The following is an 18,782-nucleotide window of genomic DNA, read 5'->3' as shown; positions in this document are numbered from 1 at the left end:
TGTGGAACTCAACTACAATGGTGTAAAACTATTTCTGGCAGTTGTGCAACTTGGTCAGGGCGGGCAGTTAATTGTCACGGTTCCCGGAGGGGTTCCTGGTTTTACTCACAAATAGGAGCATTGGACTGGGCCATTAAAAAGGACGAGTGGATCGCTAGTTACAGGAGTTCCCACATTACAATGTAATCACCACGTCCCCATCCTTTTACGCATGCACGAAGGCTTATTTCCTTACCTGTATATTTTGAGTAAGAAGTCCATTTGTAGGCCCTCCGACTAGTTTACAATATAAATCATATCTCGGTGTGCCAGCCTCATCCTGTCCGCAGGTTGCTGTAGCGGAGATCCCGGAGCGCTGTGCAAGGTTAAAGTATGGTGGATTCAAACTGAAACCTGTTAAGTCATTAAAAGTTTGTTGTCCGTCCGCGTCCCTGAAAAGCGTCAACCCAAGAATAAAAAATCCAAAGAGGAGATGAGCTCCTCTCATCCCTCTCGCCATGTTCCAAAATTACTGATCCGTGTTGCTGAGCGCAACCCGCAGCGTGCAGCGGGTCTTGTCATCTAAGGATCTCCATGAAATGCGCTAATGGGCTGCGAGTTACGCGTGGGGGCTCTCTTTTAGCGGGTTAACGCGTCTGTTAATCCCAAAACGACGCTTTTAAGTGGATCTTCTGCTGCTTGGAGGTGTAATCTATTTCCATCGCATGTCACCAAACTCAACGCAGACAGCACTGCGTGCTCTGAACCAGACGGTGCGGCACACTGGAGCTATCAGGTGTCAGGTCGATGGTCTGAGCTCGACGCTGGTCCGCTGAGTGGGGCCAAAGGTCTGCCGTCACAGCATTCACCAGAAGCTCATCTTTTGTCCTTTTTTTCTTTCCTTTTTCGGTGTAAAACTTTTTTTAAAGGATTTAACAGTGTAAAGTCACTGCGTGTGACCCTGTTTTGAGACTTCTAGGAGCTTTTAAACCAAAACATCTCCAAACACATGAAAGATTCAGACTTAAGCGTGGGGCGGTCCCAGCTGGTGGAGAATAGAGCTGCTGCAGGTGGAGCGCCGACAACCAGGGAATTAGTATACTATATTTTTTGTAGCAACCCTTAGCTAGCGTGAAGTGTGCTGACCACTAAATTTAATTTTCCACCAGTTAATGTTATTGTCTCGTTAAATAATGCGGTGTCCAATCCAATATTTTGGATTCTGAAGTGTGGCATAAAAGGGGAAAAATTGAATTACGACTGATTATTGAATAATACGTCTGTTTATAGAAAAAAAACTGTCTGTGAAAGCATTAAGTCTACACTCGGAACCTCATATCATGTTTTATTTGTATAGTTTTCGCGTGAATATAGAACAGCAGAATCTGGCGCGCCCTACACCTACGAAGTGCCCCCTCCCCTCCCCAGGAGTTCACAATGACCGTATACAAACTTTTATACAGTATGACTCGAACGTTGTTGACTCTTGCACGGTGATCTTGGGGCGACCTCTAGTGGTGCATATATCACATGTCGCATCAGAGAAGGGGATTTTAGTGCGTATTCGCACATGCGAACGTCCAGATTTATGTGCCTTTTTTTAACTACTGCAACCGAGTTGCATCTAAAACTCTCTCTATCTGACTTTTATTGACTTTCTTATATGTGTGACGCCACCCCTAAATTTTTTTCAGTGAAAGCAGACAATAAAATTCCGAACCAGCTTTTTCATGCTGCTGGACAATGATTCAGTGATTCAGCAACACGTATTGACTTTAACCAGCACAACAACAATTAAGTACAGTGACTCAGTGACAGGACGGGTGTCCCGCATCGTTCTCATTCTTTCTGACTGGCTGACTGGCAAGGCTACTTTGTTGGACGCGTGTGTCACAATGCTAAGGCGGTGATAAGCAAACAGGAACTTCTGGCATTGTCGAGTAAACGAAACAGAGTTTCGGGTGTTGAATCTGTTGTGCTTCTTTAATTCGTACGGGACTCCTCATGGAGCCAACAAATCTGCAGGTAGGTTAAAAAACAACAACTTTAAGGCTGGAAAACGTCGTGTTTCTTACGTGTTTGCAACTTCTTCTCATACTGGAGGGAAATCACAGAGGGTGTTTCATGTTTGCAGTTTTGCAGGTTTCGTTTTGACACGGTTGACTTTGTTGATACTTTTTTTTTTATCCGTGCTTTGTTTTCTAAGTTCTCTATTTGTGTGCCTCATTAGGTCACTTCCAGAGCTAACTGCATCACTGCCCGCAAAATAGGGTTGACATGAGCGCGGCAGATTCAGAGGCAGTTCGTGAAAGAAGTAACGAGGTGTTTTAGTCAGGGTTAATTATAATCAGTGAGCTAACTAGTTTTAATAATGTATTTTTCTACTGTTTGTTAAATCTGATGACGGCAGTAAATACCCTCACGACCACTTCATTAGATAAATCTGCTCAATTGCTCGTATCAGCCAGTCACACGGCAGCAACCCAGTGCATTTAGGGGCAGTGTTGTGCAAAAAAAAAGAAAAGATAGCCTGTATTAAAACGGTCGTAAATGACGTGTTGGTTTATAATCTGTGGAACAAATGTCAAATCTGTCTCTCGTGAAGTCATTCTGAGCCACAACCAACATTTCTGTCAAGAGGTAGAAGCTGCAATCAGTTTATTGGCAAAGAGACTTTTATATATCTTTTATAAATAGTCTCACTGCCACTAAAAAGTCATGTTTAAGAGTGAGCTGCTGAAGAGGGCAGCAGAGATGACAACAAATATAATGGTTCTGTAAAGACTCTTTTAGTCAGTGCTATTTTAAAATATATGATAACATATGTACAATAAAGCAGACCCATAAAGATACTTACAAAACAGGTCATTTCTTTGTTTTATATATAACACCTGATAATCTTGCTAACTGCAGTCTAGTTAACAATAAAAGAAAATGCATAGCACATAAAAGCATCTGATATCACTTTTTGACACAGCAATGTTCAAACTGGGCATCAGAATAAGGAAGAAATGTGATTTACACAACTCTGAACACGGCGTAGATGTTGGAGGCAGACTCGTTGGTCAAAGTATTTAGTGGGATTTACCACACAGGAGAAAAAAACACCTTGTTGATGGCCAGACTGCTTTTCATAGATAGGACAGCAACAGTAATCCAAATAAGCACTTGTTACAGCCAAGGTACGCAGAAGAGCCTCTCTGAACACACAAGACATGTCTAACCTTGAAGCAAATGGGCTACACCAGCAGAAGACAACATCAGGTTCGACCCCTGTCAGCTAAGAACAGGGAAACTGATTCTAATTCTCATGTTTTCACCATAACTGGACAAAAGAAGATTGGAAAAATGTTTCCCGGTCTGAGTATCCGTATCCTCTGCCATTCAGGTGGTAGGGTCAGAATTTGGTATAAATAAAATGAAAGTATGGATCTGTCCTTCCTTGTATCAACAGTTCTAGCTGGTAATGGTGATATATTGGTGTGTGATATGTTTCTACAACACTTTGTATCAACTGAGCATCATTTAAGCTCCAGCATTGCTGCTGACCATGTCGATCCCTTTATGTCCACAGAATAATGCACTTTGTCACAAAGCTCAGATCATTTCAAACTGGTTTCTTGAACATGACAATGACTTCTCTGTAAATGGCCTGCACAGTCACCAGACCTTAATCCAGTAGTGCACCTTTAGTGTAGGGTGGAATGGCCAATTTGAATCATAAATATACAGCTGACAAATCTGCAGTAACTGTGTAACACAATCCCGTTATTATGAACCAAAGTCTCAGAGGAATGTTTCCAGCACCTTGTTGAATCCGTGCCATGAAGAATAAGAACAGCTATGGAGGCAAAAGGAGGTCCAACCCTTTACTAGCAAGGTGTACTTAATAAAGTGTCCATTGAGTGTATATTGCTTTTCATAATACACGAATGGGTAGCTAGAGGTGGATGGCACACAATAGCCTCTGCTAATTTTCCACATAGTTTTACATTGTAAGGTTCAGTCTGTTCACACAGATGAAAGACAGTACAGTCACATTTTATTTATGAGGTTTCTTTTAGAGATTGGCAGATAACAGCAACAGTCTTGACTGATTTTCACTGGCAGTTTTGAACAGGAAACACAAAATTGAAAACACTTCTATAAATTCAAGAAACATTTCCAGCTACAGAATGATAATAATGCATGGAAGTTCATTCCAATAGAAAATTCAGACCAAGGTTATGAAGGGAGCTCTCAGGGTGTCTATCTGCAGTGTGAACCTGATGGTTCATTACTTCATAAATGGTGCATGCATATTGATTACCAAATTTATTATAAGATGGGTAAATACAGGTAGGTCATCTTTAAAAGCCATGAACTTTTTTGGATTTTCACATTTAAAAGTATCAGTATTTAATTATATTTTCCTTTCCCTTTACTCAGCTTTGGAACGGCCCAATTTATGCACTAGCTCAAAGCCTCAATGTTTTTATTATTGTTAGTGTTCCTTCATAATCCATGTTTCTGACTTCAGATAGTGAAACATCAGGATACTTCATAGAACACTTTGGTGTTATGACCTGTTAAGGTTCATGAATGAACTATGCTGGTGGATGTAATAGAAACACAAGGTCTGAACTATTGATCCATGTCCTGTCGTTTCAGAAAGCTATTGCCGTAGCACAGAAGGCCTCAGAGGAGGACGAGGCTGGAAACTATGAGGAGGCCATCCGCTCTTACCAACATGCTGTCAAGTACTTTCTCCACATTCTGAAACGTGCGTCACCATTGTGACTAATATCACGCAGCTAATATCACCCTACTGTTATCTGAAATATTACAGTATACGCCGTCCCTTCACTCTGAAGGTGGCTGCACTATTGGACATCAGTGAAGGAATACACTCAACTCTTGGCTGAATTTGGCTGAAACATAAACAGCTACATAGTTTTAGGCCAACACATTTTTTAGTTGTGATGAGAAAATCTTTGTGTGTTTGCTGAAACCATTGTTTCATTGTTGTTTTCTTCTTTCAGGTGAACCTCAAGGTAAAGATGGCAACCAGAAGATAAGAGATAAATGTAAACAGTACTTGGACAGAGCGGAAGAACTACAGGAGTACCTAGTGAATAAAGAGGTCATTACAGATATGACAGTACAAAATATTCCCTTTACAAATGGATCATGAAAAAATTAGTGGGGTGGGGCAGTGTGAGAGTCCTGCCTATCACTTCAAAACTTCAAGGGACATTTATTTGTTGTAAACTAAAAAAAAATAATAATAATAATATAAAGAGGACAAACCACACACACACACACACACACACACCACATGACAGCAACACAAAATTTATAGAAGTGTGAAAAAGTTCATCCATACCCAGTCTTCACTTTATAGGTCTTAAAATACAAGGAGTGGAGTAAGTTAAGTCAGGAAGAGTCAAATACCTTGGGTCAGCCATTCAAAGCAACAAACAGTGCTCAAGAGAGGTGAAAAAGAGAGTGCAGGCAGGGTGAAGAGGGTGGAGATTAGAGTGATTTGTAAGACAAGGATAGCAATAACAGCAACAGAGAAGGTTTACAGAAAAATATAAAAACTGCTATGATGTTTGGAAGTGTTGTCATCGACAAAAAGGCAGGAGGCTGAGCTGAAAATGTTAAATTTTCATTGGGAGTGACCATAATGAAGAGAATTACGGGGCTGAAATAGTTAGGACAAGCGCAGTTTTTTGTTTTAGAAAAAAAGGGCAGCATTGAATGGTGACAGTTACTGAACTGCATCTATGACCTGTGTTTACGATGACTGTGTCGAGGCTACGTCTTGACGTCATTACATTTCGTGCACGCGAGTATCGACTTTTCAATGCGGAAGTATCTTCCTCGGCTCTGAGAAGGGAGCGTTCAGAGATACGAAAACACCAAAAGAAGTCAGCTTGAAACCTCGTTTGCGTGTTTACAGTCTACGCGTGTAGCTGATTTCTTAAGTAGAGTGTTTAAAAAATAGTTTACTCGCGTGGTGTTACGTTCGCTTTGATTACTGGGCAAGTGATCCGCCGTTATGGCTGCCAACAACAATTTACAGGTAAGTTGGGGGACCAACCCTAGAGGAGGCTAAAAAATAGCTTTAAAAAAACGCCATAAAAGTTGTTTAAACGTTGAAATAAATTGGCTACAGTGTACTAGGTGCTAGTAAGAAACACTTCTGGGCTAGTTTTTAAGGTTTGCGCTTGGTTTCAACCTTTCCATCGGTGTTAAAAAACACAACATTAGTAACATTAGCTGCTAATTAGCATACTTGGCTAGCTTATCCCACAAGACGCCAGTGTTGTAGTAAGTAAGATACTGACCACTCAAACCTGATACTATGGTCCATGTGTATTATAAAGATTCAGTTTGGGTTTTTTTCGTTTCTGTTTTGTTCTTTTCAGCTGAATTGTGCCGGAAGCCTCATAATATTACTGAGTTGCTAACAACTGGACTACAAGATACCTAATCAGCTTAACGCTGCTAGCTACTTTTAAATGGCTTCAGAAAAGATATCAAATTTAAAGAGCAAAATGGGGTATTCTGGGTTGTTCTCTGAACATGTAAATTCTGCTGAAGTTGCTCTTTATAGATAAACTCACAAAAAGGAAGTGAAAGAAAGCGTGGACTGTGTGTTTGTGTGTGCGCGCGGTGTCACCTCACTGCACAGGTGAAGCTTTACAGTAGATTACGACCACTTTATATTTTACTAACGTGAGCTTTAGGGGACATTTAGTAGATTGTTTTAATATTATTATCATTATTTCCTTACTCAGTTAAAGTTCCAACTTTATGTGTTGGTACTTGTAATTTTCTTGTCTTGATGTTTATTTTGATTATCTATATGTGTCTCATAATCCAAAGACATGACTTGTAGGTTGTCTGCTCTTTATTCTTTTGAACAGCCGCGAGTTTCAACTGAACTGACATTGTCCTTTGTTATTTTAGAAAGCCATCGATCTTGCCAGCAAGGCGGCTCAGGAGGATAAAGCCCAGAACTACGAGGAGGCTTTACGCCTATACCAGGCTGCTGTTCAGTACTTCCTTCATGTGGTGAAATGTGAGGCATGAGACAGCACAATGGCACATGTGTGATAATGACAGAAATCATAGTTTGATAATAGTCATTGATACCTGTACGTTTTTGTGGGTCAGATGACAGATGACTTCATGTGACTTAAAAAAACCGTGGGCCGTTTTGTACACTTTGATAGTAAGAATAATGATAATAGTTGTATAATTTTAAAATTACTAAAAGAAGGGTTTCGTTTTAAAGCAAAAAGGTTGTACAATAATTTTTGTTGGTTTGTTTTTGTTTTGTTTTGTAATGTATATTGTGTGTGTGCTGATTTCTGACAGATGAAGCCCAGGGTGACAAAGCAAAACAGAGCATCCGGGCAAAATGTGCAGAATACTTGGACAGAGCAGAAAAGCTGAAAGAGTATCTCAAGAAGAAAGATAAGGCCCCTGCTAAGCCTGTCAAAGAGTCGCAATCTGATGACAAAGGGTGTGTTACTGGGCGGGGCAGTAGAGCAAATCAGCTCATGTGATGCTGTTAATGTCATATGATTGGAAAATCAAGATAAAATATGTTTTTGTCTCCAGAAATGAAAGTGACGAGGGTGATGATCCAGAGAAAAAGAAGTTCCAAAATCAACTCTCAGGTTTGTAACATTTCTTAAATCTTTATATTAATATAAATCAATATAAAGACCACTGAAACCTGATGGCTTCAACCTTCTGGTGTTGCGTGCTTCTATGTTAAACCACTCTGTATAGTATGTATATTTTTGCATGTTTATTAGTTTAAATATAAGGCTTGTCAGTAATGTACTGTTTATCTTTTCCCAGGTGCAATTGTTATGGAGAAACCAAATGTTAAATGGAATGATGTTGCTGGTTTAGAAGGAGCCAAGGAGGCGCTGAAAGAAGCCGTTATACTTCCAATCAAATTCCCGCACCTTTTCACAGGTAAATCTCTGTGAATAAGAACCCACTTCACTGTGTGGTTCTTAAATGAGAGAAGAAATATTTGTGTGTCAGGGTGTAGTAAGTGATGTTGTGGTCATACTAATTTAGATTAAATTACCTCTTTGCTTGACTGACAGGAAAGCGAACTCCATGGAGGGGCATTTTGCTCTTTGGCCCTCCAGGTACTGGAAAGTCTTACCTGGCTAAAGCAGTCGCCACAGAGGCAAACAACTCAACCTTCTTCTCAATCTCCTCATCGGACCTCGTCTCAAAGTGGCTGGGAGAAAGTGAAAAGTGAGCAGCAATTCACAGAAGCACAAATTAACCATATGATTTTACTTTCTATCATATAATGTGCAATATTGGAATATAATATACAAAACTATCCTGCAGCCAGCTCTTGCTGCCATTTCATTTCCTTAAAAGCTTTCCTTTTGCTTCCCAGGTTGGTGAAAAACCTTTTCAGCCTCGCAAGAGAGCATAAACCTTCTATCATCTTTATTGATGAGATTGACTCGCTGTGCGGGTCCAGAAGTGAGAATGAGAGTGAAGCTGCTCGCCGTATTAAGACAGAGTTTCTGGTTCAGATGCAAGGTAAGGGTGATTACTAATGATGTATAAATAATAAGAGAAATGAATGTGGGTTTTTTTTTTCAGTAATGAAATATTTGTGCCAGTAAAGTGACTTTTCTATTTCAGTATCTTTCTGTATTTTAAAATTTTACTGACACCATGATGGGATAACCAAATGTATGTAAATTGTTGTTATATGACTATAAGGTACTTATAAGCATTCAAAATATTTAGGTTACTGAACACTGAACTTAAAAATGAAATAAAATCATACCCCATACATCCCTCTTTTATAGCTTAAAATAAATAATAAAGCTAAGTTACCTTTTAGGTAAGAGTAATTACTAAGAAATATTAGAGTTCCCATTTAATCCTGGATGGCTGCATAAAGCGTGTTCACAGAAATATGAACATTGTAATTCAATCTGGTCTAATTTAGAGGACATTTAGTACAAATTTTCCATAATCTGCTCTGAATCTGGACTTAAACTCCAGCTAATTTGATCCAGCTGCACAGATGTTATGTCTCTAACCTATGAGGTATCTAAACATCCACTTCTTTGATCTTTGGCTGGCCTGTAATAGAAATCTTATGTGATTGCAGATTTTAAGTAGGAGGTGTTTGACAGTAAGAGAAGCTCATATTTAATTTGCACTGATTGTGTTTTTGTACAGGAGTTGGAAATGACAATGAAGGCATCCTGGTTCTCGGCGCAACAAACATTCCGTGGACTCTAGACTCAGCCATCAGAAGGAGGTAATCATTATTAGTCATTTATAGTTGCTGTTCTGCTGTCATTCGCCTGTGTGCTCACTGAGGTCAAATAAAACCATCACAGATTTGAGAAGAGAATCTATATCCCTCTGCCTGAAGAGCACGCCCGCGCCTTCATGTTCAAGCTCCATCTGGGCTCCACCCCCAACAGTCTCAACGAATCTGACTTTAACACTCTGGGCAAGAAGACAGACGGATACTCAGGAGCAGATATCAGCATTATTGTCAGAGATGCTCTAATGCAGCCTGTTCGAAAGGTCCAGTCAGCAACCCACTTCAAACGGGTATGCCTTTCAAAATGTCTGTTTAATTCTAAACTGTAGTATGCTGTGAATGTTGTAATTAAATATTTAATTTGAATAAGGTACGAGGTCCATCAAGAGATGACCCCAAAGTCACTATAGATGACCTCCTGACTCCTTGCTCACCGGGTGATCCAAACGCAATTGAAATGACATGGATGGAAGTCCCTGGGGAGAAGCTGTTGGAACCTGTGGTATCCATGGTAGGAATATTAAAACCCTAAATTTTTCCACCCATTTCCGCATTGGAACATGTTCAAATCTTTATTTTTTCTTTTCCTTTTTCCCCACCCTGTTTTCAGGCTGATATGTTGAGGTCTCAGTCCAACACGAAGCCAACAGTTAACGAACAAGACCTGGAGAAACTGAAAAAGTTCACAGAGGACTTTGGACAGGAAGGCTAGGTTGGGTGATTGAGCCAAACCAAGCGAAACCAAAGCAAAGGAATTGTAATTGTGTGTCTTTACTGTTCTTGTCCCTTTCCCCCTCCTCACTCTTTCCTTCTCATCCTAACCATTCACATGACCGCGAGGGTTAGTCAACTGGGTGAGATTACTATATTGTTTTGCCAGTCTGATAACCACACTAAGGGTGCAAGACTCGGTTTTATTTGTTAGTCACTATTTTCCAAAGAAGATTAAAGATTTCCCACCTACATCTGACTTAACTAAAGAATCAACACAACTCTGGAAGATAATTTAACTTGTTCATTAAAGTTTTCGATGAGCAAAATACTCATGCAAATTAGAGAAACTAACTGCAGTTATTCTAAGTAAGATTGAAAACAAAATCATGTATTTTACGGAAAGACTTTCTCTTGTACACCTCAGAAGAAAAGGACTTAGTCTCTATTTTTTAAATAAGAAACAAGCATTTTATAGGCTATGTGGTACTTTGAGGAACATATGTATGAGTTCAAAGAATATTTTGTGGCATTGTTGGTGTCATTGGCTCCCAGTGGTGGATACAATTTAGAGAAAAAGATACTCAGGACGAGCAGTTCATTAGCCTCTGTGACAGTTTTGGATTGTTTATCCACTTTCAATACAAATTATGATTGTGTTTATTCATTTGAAATAAACATGGCTTTTAGGGTGGATCACTATTGGTGCCAGACCAGCATTACTTTCATTTATCAAGAACTTGTTAGCTTTGAATTGCTTTGTCTCACAGCTTGTTTCTTTTGTTTGGTTTTTTTGTTTGTTTAGTTTTTGTTTGTTTTGTTTTTTTTTAATACCTGTTGTACATATTTTGTATTTCTGTCCACAGGATTCACTAATTATCTGTAATAGCAACCGAAAAATTAAGCCTTATATTATGACAGCTTTAGCACCTCACAGCTAATAAGCCACGTGAAATGTTGAAGCCTCACACTGATGGCTCAGATGGAGAAATCTTGTGTACTTGACAACATAGAATGCATTTCCAACCATGAACTTTAAATAGCCATAAGTGGCAGTGTGCACCGTGTGCCTTCTACAAAAGTTGCAAGGGCCTTTTTTGTTCCAACTGAATGGTTATTTCTATTGGTTTATTTCTAAATTTCTTAGTCCTACTGCTAATGTATCAAGTGAATTGTCACTACAACTAAGAAATGTATATTACTTGTACATTTCGTGTAAGTTCTTTTAGAGACAATATACAACCTTAGTCTGTTTCCCTGCAAACTGTCTTTTGATGGGGAATATCTTCATTTTACTGTAAATGTATAAATATATATATAGCCAACTCTCAAGCCTTTTCTTTGTGAAGAGGTTATCAGTGCATATGATTTTCTGTTTTTCATTTCCACAGTGTAAATAAAAGGTAAAGCAACAAAGAGAAGCTGTTTACTTTTTCCCTGTAATGAATCAACTGTGCTATTGCCAGTAATTTAAGGTAGAAATGTAGTTTTAAAAAAAGTCACAGAGTCAGCCTACCTGATGAATGTAAAGCTGCGTGTGTCAAAAAAACTGCAGGTTCATTTGGGTGTGTAGCTATTGCTCAAACGGATACTACGAATAAAAGTGGTGGTGCGTTGCATTATGGGAATTGCTGTTCAAGCCCGATGAGCCAACGTTGCAGGTTCCAGAGAGCAAGTGCATGCTTTAGAACTACAAGTACCACGTAGCACAGTTCGGCGTCCGCTAACACTTCGATTTGTTTTGGTTCATGTAGACTGCGCTTTGTCACGGGGGAGCCGAGATTCACCGCTGCACTCTAACCTGGTTGTTACACGTCTGTGACCTGCTACCGAGCTCTGGGGAAGGAAAAAAAAACTCCTCCGGGGTTTGCATTTCGCCGCCCCCCTCTTTCAGCACCGCCGCCTACCTCGTAGCTCTCTTATCGGACCCCCAGAAGCTGGCCTGCTAGTTAGCAAACAAGCTAACGATTGCCAGATTTCACCCATGTCCTCTGAAGAAGGGTTCAGCACAGCGATAACAGATTGGCTTTTTATCAATTCCTGGTGGCTCCTTCTTCCGTTCATCATGCTGCTTGTTGTCGCTGCCTTCATCGTTGCTTTTGTGTTGCTGTTATATATGATATCGCCCCTCATTAGTCCCAAGCCTCTGAAATTGAACGGGGCCCACGTCGTGGTAAGTGTTACGGTTTAGCTGGCTGGTAACGGTCGCTAACGGCTACTCATAACTGCAGTTTTAAGTTAGCCTAGCTGAGTTTAAGGTTAGCCATAGCTTTATATTTACGTTAGGTGGCGTATTCGCACTTAGCCTAAGGACAACAAGAAGTCGTAACTTTATTTTTATTTTTCATCGTTTATTTTAATAGTAGCTGAGTTTATTGCGAAAGTCAGGTGTCTGTCGTGACACGCCCACATATGAGCTAAGGAATATTCCTTTAATCAATCTTACTTCACAACCTGTTTTATACTTGGATAAAGTATAATCCACTGAAATAAAACCAGTGCAGTAACCACTAACTTCAGGTAATTCAGCTTGGTTAATGATAAACTTCGCAGGCAGGCCACTAAAGGTAAATATTGTTTGCTTTACTTTGATGTACCTAGTAAACTCTCAGAGACAACATTGTGGGGTTAGGATAATTTTATTATGCAATAATGCTAAAACGGTAGGAAAAATGACTTTTTAAACGATTAACTTTATTAAAGCTGCATTACCTTTTGAGAAACATAATTAACATTTCCAGGTTAACCTGTGCCCCAGTCTAAGTTGCATTATCATTTACCCTTTTGTTTGAACTTTGATTTAGGTGACAGGAGGCTCCAGTGGGATTGGGAAATGCATTGCTATTGAGTGCTATAAGCAAGGAGCCTTCATCACTTTGGTGGCGCGAGACGAGGTAAGCACAAACATTTAGCAGATCCTACCTTGGAGTGTAGCCTCGTCAACAGGCTGTTTGTTGTCTGAGCGCATCTGATGTCACACAGTCAAACTCTAAAGGTGAACTTGTTCCATGTCACTCACGTGCAAAAGTGCACGTGAGTTGACCCGCATTATTACATGTTTTCATTTAGTTGTGGAGTTCATGACATTCATAATGATATTTGCAAGCTTTTGTGTGTATAACAGTAAACATGCATTTTATTTTTCCTGTAGGAGAAGTTGCTTCAGGCAAAGAAGGAAGTGGAGAAATTTGCCATCAATGACAAGCAGGTATGGGTTCAGTATGTATTTCAATAAAAGATGCCTTTTATTAAAGAACTCATTAAAAGTATATTCTACATGCATAATCTTTCCTGCACACATTTTCCAGATGTGTAGGCTTAGCGAAATGATTAAAGTAAAGATAAATCATTAAAAATGCCGCATATGTAGGCTGTGAAAAGTGATTGCATTTTGCATTATTAAAATCTTGGTTTCCTTATTTAGGTGGTGCTCTGCATCTCAGTTGATGTTTCCAGTGATTACAGTCAAGTGGAAAACGTGATAAAACAGGTAGTGTTACCCTCTAATGGAACATAGCTTTAATAATTAAGAAGTACAGCAGTGACTTTTTCCTGTCGTGCAGGCTCAAGAAAAGCTAGGTCCCGTTGATATGCTTGTGAACTGCGCTGGAACTTCAGTTTCTGGAAAGTTTGAGGAAGTGGAGGTAGATCGTTTTAAAGTAAGTACCTGCAGTCATTGGATTCTTTAAGTTCCAAGGACTTTAAGCTTCTCATAGTAGTGCTAAAAACTGTTTAGAAGTATACAGTTATTCATTGCTGATAATTACAACCGGGTGAAAGATCAGAATAATAAAGCTGTGTTGCAGGGGTGTGTTTTTTGTTTTGTTTTGTTTTTTCCAAATTGAATCACACATGAGAATCGGTTTTTCCTTGATTATAATAGGCTTTTGGTTAGGTGTAACACATGTGGCCTGTTCAATGTATTTTTCCATTACTTCTGGGCATTTGCTAATCATAAATGTATTTTATGAATGAGCAAATTAAATCCTCCATAAATAAATGATTAAATAGATTTTTATAACCTGAGGGGGAAGGCCATTATATTCTTTGGGAAGCTTCACAATTCTTTCTTATATGAATGGAAAAACCTGCCGCGAATTTAATAGGTGTGATCGAGAGCATTAATTTCTTTAAAATTACTTAAAATTATTGGCTGTCGACATAATACATGTGCACCAAAGCAGGAATTGGGTCTTTTGAAATGAGTGTCATACATTATGTTCTTATTAGAAAAGGTTTGATTTGTGACTTGGTAAGAAATCACATTACTGTCAGAATTTCTGAGGAAGTGGCTAAATTGATGGCCTTTGGCCTGCTGTGAATCAAGAGACTTTGAACTGCTCAGGTTTTAAAGTGACTGAAGCTGCCTACAATTATGTAATGTACCATGGACACTGGTTATAGTTTAATGTAGTATTAATGTAGCCTTCGTTTCCAGAAATTGATGGAAGTGAACTACCTGGGCAGCGTTTACCCAACACGAGCTGTCATAACCACCATGAAGGAGCGAAGAATGGGCCGCATCATGTTCGTTTCCTCCCAGGCGGGCCAGATTGGTCTGTTTGGTTACACTGCCTACTCCCCATCTAAGTTTGCCCTGCGAGGCCTTGCAGAGTCGCTGCAGATGGAGGTATGTGTTTTGCAAAAATTGCCTACAAACACGCTTGAAGCAATTCTTAGCATTCCTTAGCATAGAATATGAATGACATTGCACGACCAGAAGTAGGCAGGACTGAAGATAAACTTTTCTCAATTTCCTTCAACTGAAGTAACTACCAAAGAGAATGACATTTGATCTGAGAGTAAATGCATTAGAGGTTCACCTAAGCAGCCAGAGCCTGGAGTGTCCACAAGCACCCAGCCTTCATATGCAACAAGCCTGTATTTGTATAGCGCTTTTACTAGTCCCTAAGGACCCCAAAGCGCTTTACACAACCAGTCATCCACCCATTCACACACACATTCACACACTTGCAGTGTGTCTGCAGCTTGAGTGAAGATGATGATAAGGGACATTTCACTAGAGTCAGTGCTGTAATGATTATACTTTTTCTACATATAGGTAGCATTCAGGCTAACTTTTATTGCTTGTCAAAGAGCTGTTGAAATGTTAACGTATGTAGTTAGTTGTCATGGTCTCAGTAGTGGAATTGCTAAGGCAGTTATTGCTCTGTTTTCCTTCTGCAGATAAAGCCCTACAATATCTACGTGACTGTGGCATACCCCCCTGACACTGACACTCCAGGACTGGCTGAGGAGAACAAGACAAAGGTATGCAACAGTACAGAGAAATACTTACTTTTCTTACTTCCTGTTTCTTTATGTAAATTTTCTTGGAGGTGTTTTCCCTTTATTTTCACATTTTAGACTGCTGCTTAAATGCTTGCGGTCTTACCCCCACCCCTCTCTCTCTTTCTCCGCTTTCCTCTCCCAGCCTCTGGAGACCAAGTTAATCTCTGAAACCTCTGGAGTTTGTCAACCAGACCAAGTGGCCAAAATCATTGTCCGGGACGCAGTGGTAAGAAGCTCGGATCACATTCAGCGCCCAGTTTAAAAATGAGATGTGTGCTCTGTATTTTGTTTTTTTTTCCTTTGGCAAATGTATCTGCTTGTTTTTCGTTCATCTCACAGCAGGGGAACTTCAACAGCTCTGTTGGTCCAGATGGTTACATGCTATCAGCGCTCACCTGTGGAATGTCACCCGTCACCTCCATCACAGAGGGTCTCCAGCAGGTACAGCCCTGTACATTATAGGAAATTGCTCCTCAGCAGATCTGCAAATTTAAGCCTAACCTTTTATTTTGAAATTCCCGCACAGATCGTCACCATGGGATTGTTTCGGACCATCGCACTTTTTTACCTGGGGAGCTTTGACAGCATCGTGCGCCGCTGCATGATTCAAAGGGAGCAGTCAAAAGCGGCCAATAAGAGGGAGTAACAGCAGCCTTACCTTCACCTCACCCCGATGCCCCCAACCCTCTACCCACTGCCCACCCAGCCAGTCCCTTCCTCCAGCTGTACAAGTGCACAACCGTAGGTGGGGGTGGGGTTAAAAAACAAAAGGCCATGTCAGCATTTCTGATGTCAACTTTAGCAGATGGAATGGAAGAAAGTGGCAGATGTTTACGTGTCTACTCCACAGACTTGATAGCCATTTAGATGTATTTTTTTCCCCTGGTGACTTCAGTTTAATGTGTCCACCTGCTTCTTTTGGAAGCAGCCTTACTTTAGAGGAAAGAGGGGTGACTAAAAATCCCACATCCTGATTTCCAGTATCTAGGCTTCCCTTCTTCAGTTTTTTTTTTTTTTTTTGGTTCCCACAGAGAAGAAAAGCAACAGCCCGTCTAACCGGTTGTGCCAAATATGGCCTGAATTTTTTATTTTTTTCCCCACCAGAGGCTATAGCGAAAACAGAATAGTTGTTACTCTCTTTTTCGTCATGTTGTGCCGCATGTATCAGAGATTTCCATCTTTTAGAGAGTTTTTACAGTTTTCACTATATAAGCCCTTTCTTTCCCACCTTTTCCATACTTCAGGTCTTTGCCGGCAAAGATCCTTCCCTTTTTTTTCTCTCTCTCGCTCTTTTTTGACTGAATAACCTCTGTGTTTAAAAGCGGTCGTGACCCACAGTGTTTTGTTTTTGCTGCGGGATATTTTTGTTTGTGTTTGTGTGTGAACTGAGGTCATACATTATACGACAGTACTCTTCCATGATATCAAAGGGCAGGAGAGAGCTTATGTTTGTCTTTAATTTTTTTAAATCTATATTTCATAAAATAATCTCCACATATTATCATTATTATTAATAATAGTGATACTATTCCAAAACGTTACGTGCAGCGTTGTCGCTGAAAACCGTGGGATGTGCAAGTGTGTTTGCTGTGACTGAGCCGACCACCTCCGGAAAGAGTAAAGCCATTCGAAGTTTTTGTCTCGGGAATAAAGACAGCAAAAACGTTTTCCTCGTCATTCCAGCTAAGTGAAGAAAGTAAAGCAGGTACTATGGGTTGAAGCCATGAAGTCGTAAGATTAGAGTGGGAGGGGATACACAAACAAATAAACCAGCACATAAATTTAAGTTTCACTCATGCACTTGTCAGTTTAATTTAAAAAAAACAAACACTAATAAGTTGCTAAAGGAAGCATGAAGCGTATCATTTTTTACTTGCAGTTTTTTGTGTCAGTGCACATTCTCAGCCATCCCCAGTGAAGATGCATAATCTGTCAGGTTGGTGTAACTCAGAGATGGGTGGGACTCGCTGGTTCGAGTTGTGTCTCTGTACATCTAGTGAGGGCGCTGGTGAGTCATCTTATATAATGGCCAAACTTTTGGAGGAACAAGAGTGGAAGTGTTAGCCCTCATCTCTACGATGCTCTTTTTTGTTGTTGTTGTTGTTGTTGTTGTTGTTGTTGTTTTGTTTTTTACATGCACTGACGCTGTCGTGCACTGCTGGGACTTCAAAACTCTCTAGATTACAAAATATAGATTCCCTTCTGATTTCTGTCAAGTCTTAGTTCCCATCTGACTTTCTTATTGTTTTGAATGCAAAAGGAAGAAGAAAATACAATGTTGACTCTCGCAAGTCTTCCTTTGGTCCAGTCGGAGAGAATGTACTTTATAACAAAGCGATACAAATCAGAACATAGGAACATTATTTTTTAAATACACCAATATTTGAATGCCAAAATGTGTTAAGACAATTTCTTGAGATCGCAGCACATTTATTTGTGGTTTATTTTGATGTCGCTGCTCTTTTGATCTTAGTGTTAGTTTATAAAAGCTGGAGAGCAGCATGCGGCCCATTCTACAGCCTTAAGACGTGACTACTGATGAAGCGAACGCTATGAGAGAGTGGACCCGTCCGCAGAACAATGTGACTTCATACGTTAGTGGATGATTGGTTTACTGGGTGATATTTTTTTTTTTTTTTGTGACTTATTTGGTGTGAAATGCCAACTGTTTGGGGGGGGGGAGGGGGTTTGGGTTTGTGTGTATGTGTGTGTTTGGTCAATTTCTAGTGTTTCTATGACAAAAGAAGCCTTACTGAAATCCAAGACATGAAATTGAGAATGGATGACTCATGTTTGATGATGTTCTCATTTGATATTGGTTAAAGGCGTACTGTCCCGCACTTGAGAGCTTTCCATAAATGTACATTTATTGCTTTAAGAAGGTTTTTCTTTTTTCTTTTTTTTACCTTGAGGTAGCAACACATTGATGGATAGAACATGTAGCTCATGTAAAAGCAGTTTTGTTTTCACTAACACAACTTTAAGCTATGCAAATGAAGCCTCTGCTAACAATATGTTTAAACATACAGTGAAGATTTAAGTTCTGTAAGAGTCACGCTAGTTTCCCTCGTTTAATGGTGTCATTATCGGATGCTCAATGGATTTAAAAGTCTTGAACATGAAAGTCATACTGCACTCTTTGGTTTCACGCTTTTTTCTGTTTTCTTTGCTTTATACTCTTTCTGCCAAAAAAGCTTAACACCTTCACCTTGTGTGCCATTGAAAGAAAATGTGAGGAGTGGAACATTTCTTTGTCTTATTTTCTTACATGATAAACTAAATAAATACCTGTGAAGAAAACCTAAATCCTTTTACTCCTGGGTGTCGTTGTCTCTTCTTAAATTGCTTTAGACCTCTTTGACTGAACTTGCCTTAAGGGGGGGGGGATGATTAAATCTCAGCATGATCATGGTTCAGAAGTTTTGACAGTGCAGGGTTTGTGTAGGACTGAGGATGTTAAGTATTCTGTTTGATAGAG

At 39.8% G+C, this 18,782-nt stretch overlaps 3 protein-coding genes across 5 annotated transcripts in view; 2 read left to right on the top strand and 1 right to left on the bottom strand.

Moving 5' to 3' along the window:
- Positions 1 to 997, bottom strand: part of LOC102196088 (laminin subunit alpha-3) — a 59,362-nt gene extending 58,365 nt beyond the window's left edge. For both annotated transcript variants that reach the window (XM_005721360.1, XM_005721361.1), the window contains exon 1: positions 236 to 997. In XM_005721360.1, coding sequence (XP_005721417.1) covers positions 236 to 499 — 264 coding nt within the window. In that variant the 5' untranslated portion in view covers positions 500 to 997. The remainder of the gene's footprint in view (positions 1 to 235) is intronic.
- An 823-nt stretch (positions 998 to 1,820) lies between these two features.
- On the top strand, positions 1,821 to 11,422 carry vps4b (vacuolar protein sorting 4 homolog B). Of its 2 annotated transcripts, XM_005721362.2 has the most exons (13): positions 1,821 to 2,004; positions 4,630 to 4,741; positions 5,001 to 5,101; positions 6,937 to 7,048; positions 7,348 to 7,495; positions 7,594 to 7,652; positions 7,840 to 7,959; positions 8,097 to 8,253; positions 8,405 to 8,553; positions 9,208 to 9,289; positions 9,372 to 9,591; positions 9,672 to 9,812; positions 9,912 to 11,422. In XM_005721362.2, the coding sequence occupies exons 1-13, from the start codon at positions 1,984 to 1,986 to the stop codon at positions 10,011 to 10,013; spliced, it is 1,524 nt and encodes a 507-aa protein (XP_005721419.1). In that variant the 5' UTR covers positions 1,821 to 1,983; the 3' UTR covers positions 10,014 to 11,422. The 2 variants fall into 2 exon arrangements, with proteins under 2 accessions (XP_005721419.1, XP_005721420.1); XM_005721363.2 differs by lacking the exons at positions 1,821 to 2,004; positions 4,630 to 4,741; positions 5,001 to 5,101 and adding an exon at positions 5,774 to 6,046.
- A 234-nt stretch (positions 11,423 to 11,656) lies between these two features.
- kdsr (3-ketodihydrosphingosine reductase) lies at positions 11,657 to 18,618 on the top strand. Its single transcript, XM_005721359.2, has 10 exons — positions 11,657 to 12,185; positions 12,817 to 12,906; positions 13,164 to 13,220; positions 13,437 to 13,502; positions 13,576 to 13,671; positions 14,451 to 14,642; positions 15,200 to 15,283; positions 15,447 to 15,530; positions 15,644 to 15,745; positions 15,831 to 18,618. The coding sequence occupies exons 1-10, from the start codon at positions 11,997 to 11,999 to the stop codon at positions 15,948 to 15,950; spliced, it is 1,080 nt and encodes a 359-aa protein (XP_005721416.1). The 5' UTR covers positions 11,657 to 11,996; the 3' UTR covers positions 15,951 to 18,618.
- Positions 18,619 to 18,782: the final 164 nt, after the last annotated feature.

Source organism: Pundamilia nyererei, unplaced genomic scaffold (assembly GCF_000239375.1).
Source record: "Pundamilia nyererei isolate P.nyererei 1_Seehausen unplaced genomic scaffold, PunNye1.0 scaffold00004, whole genome shotgun sequence".
In the NCBI taxonomy this organism is placed as follows: Eukaryota; Metazoa; Chordata; class Actinopteri; order Cichliformes; family Cichlidae; genus Pundamilia; species Pundamilia nyererei.
This window is presented reverse-complemented; position numbering and strand designations above follow the sequence as displayed.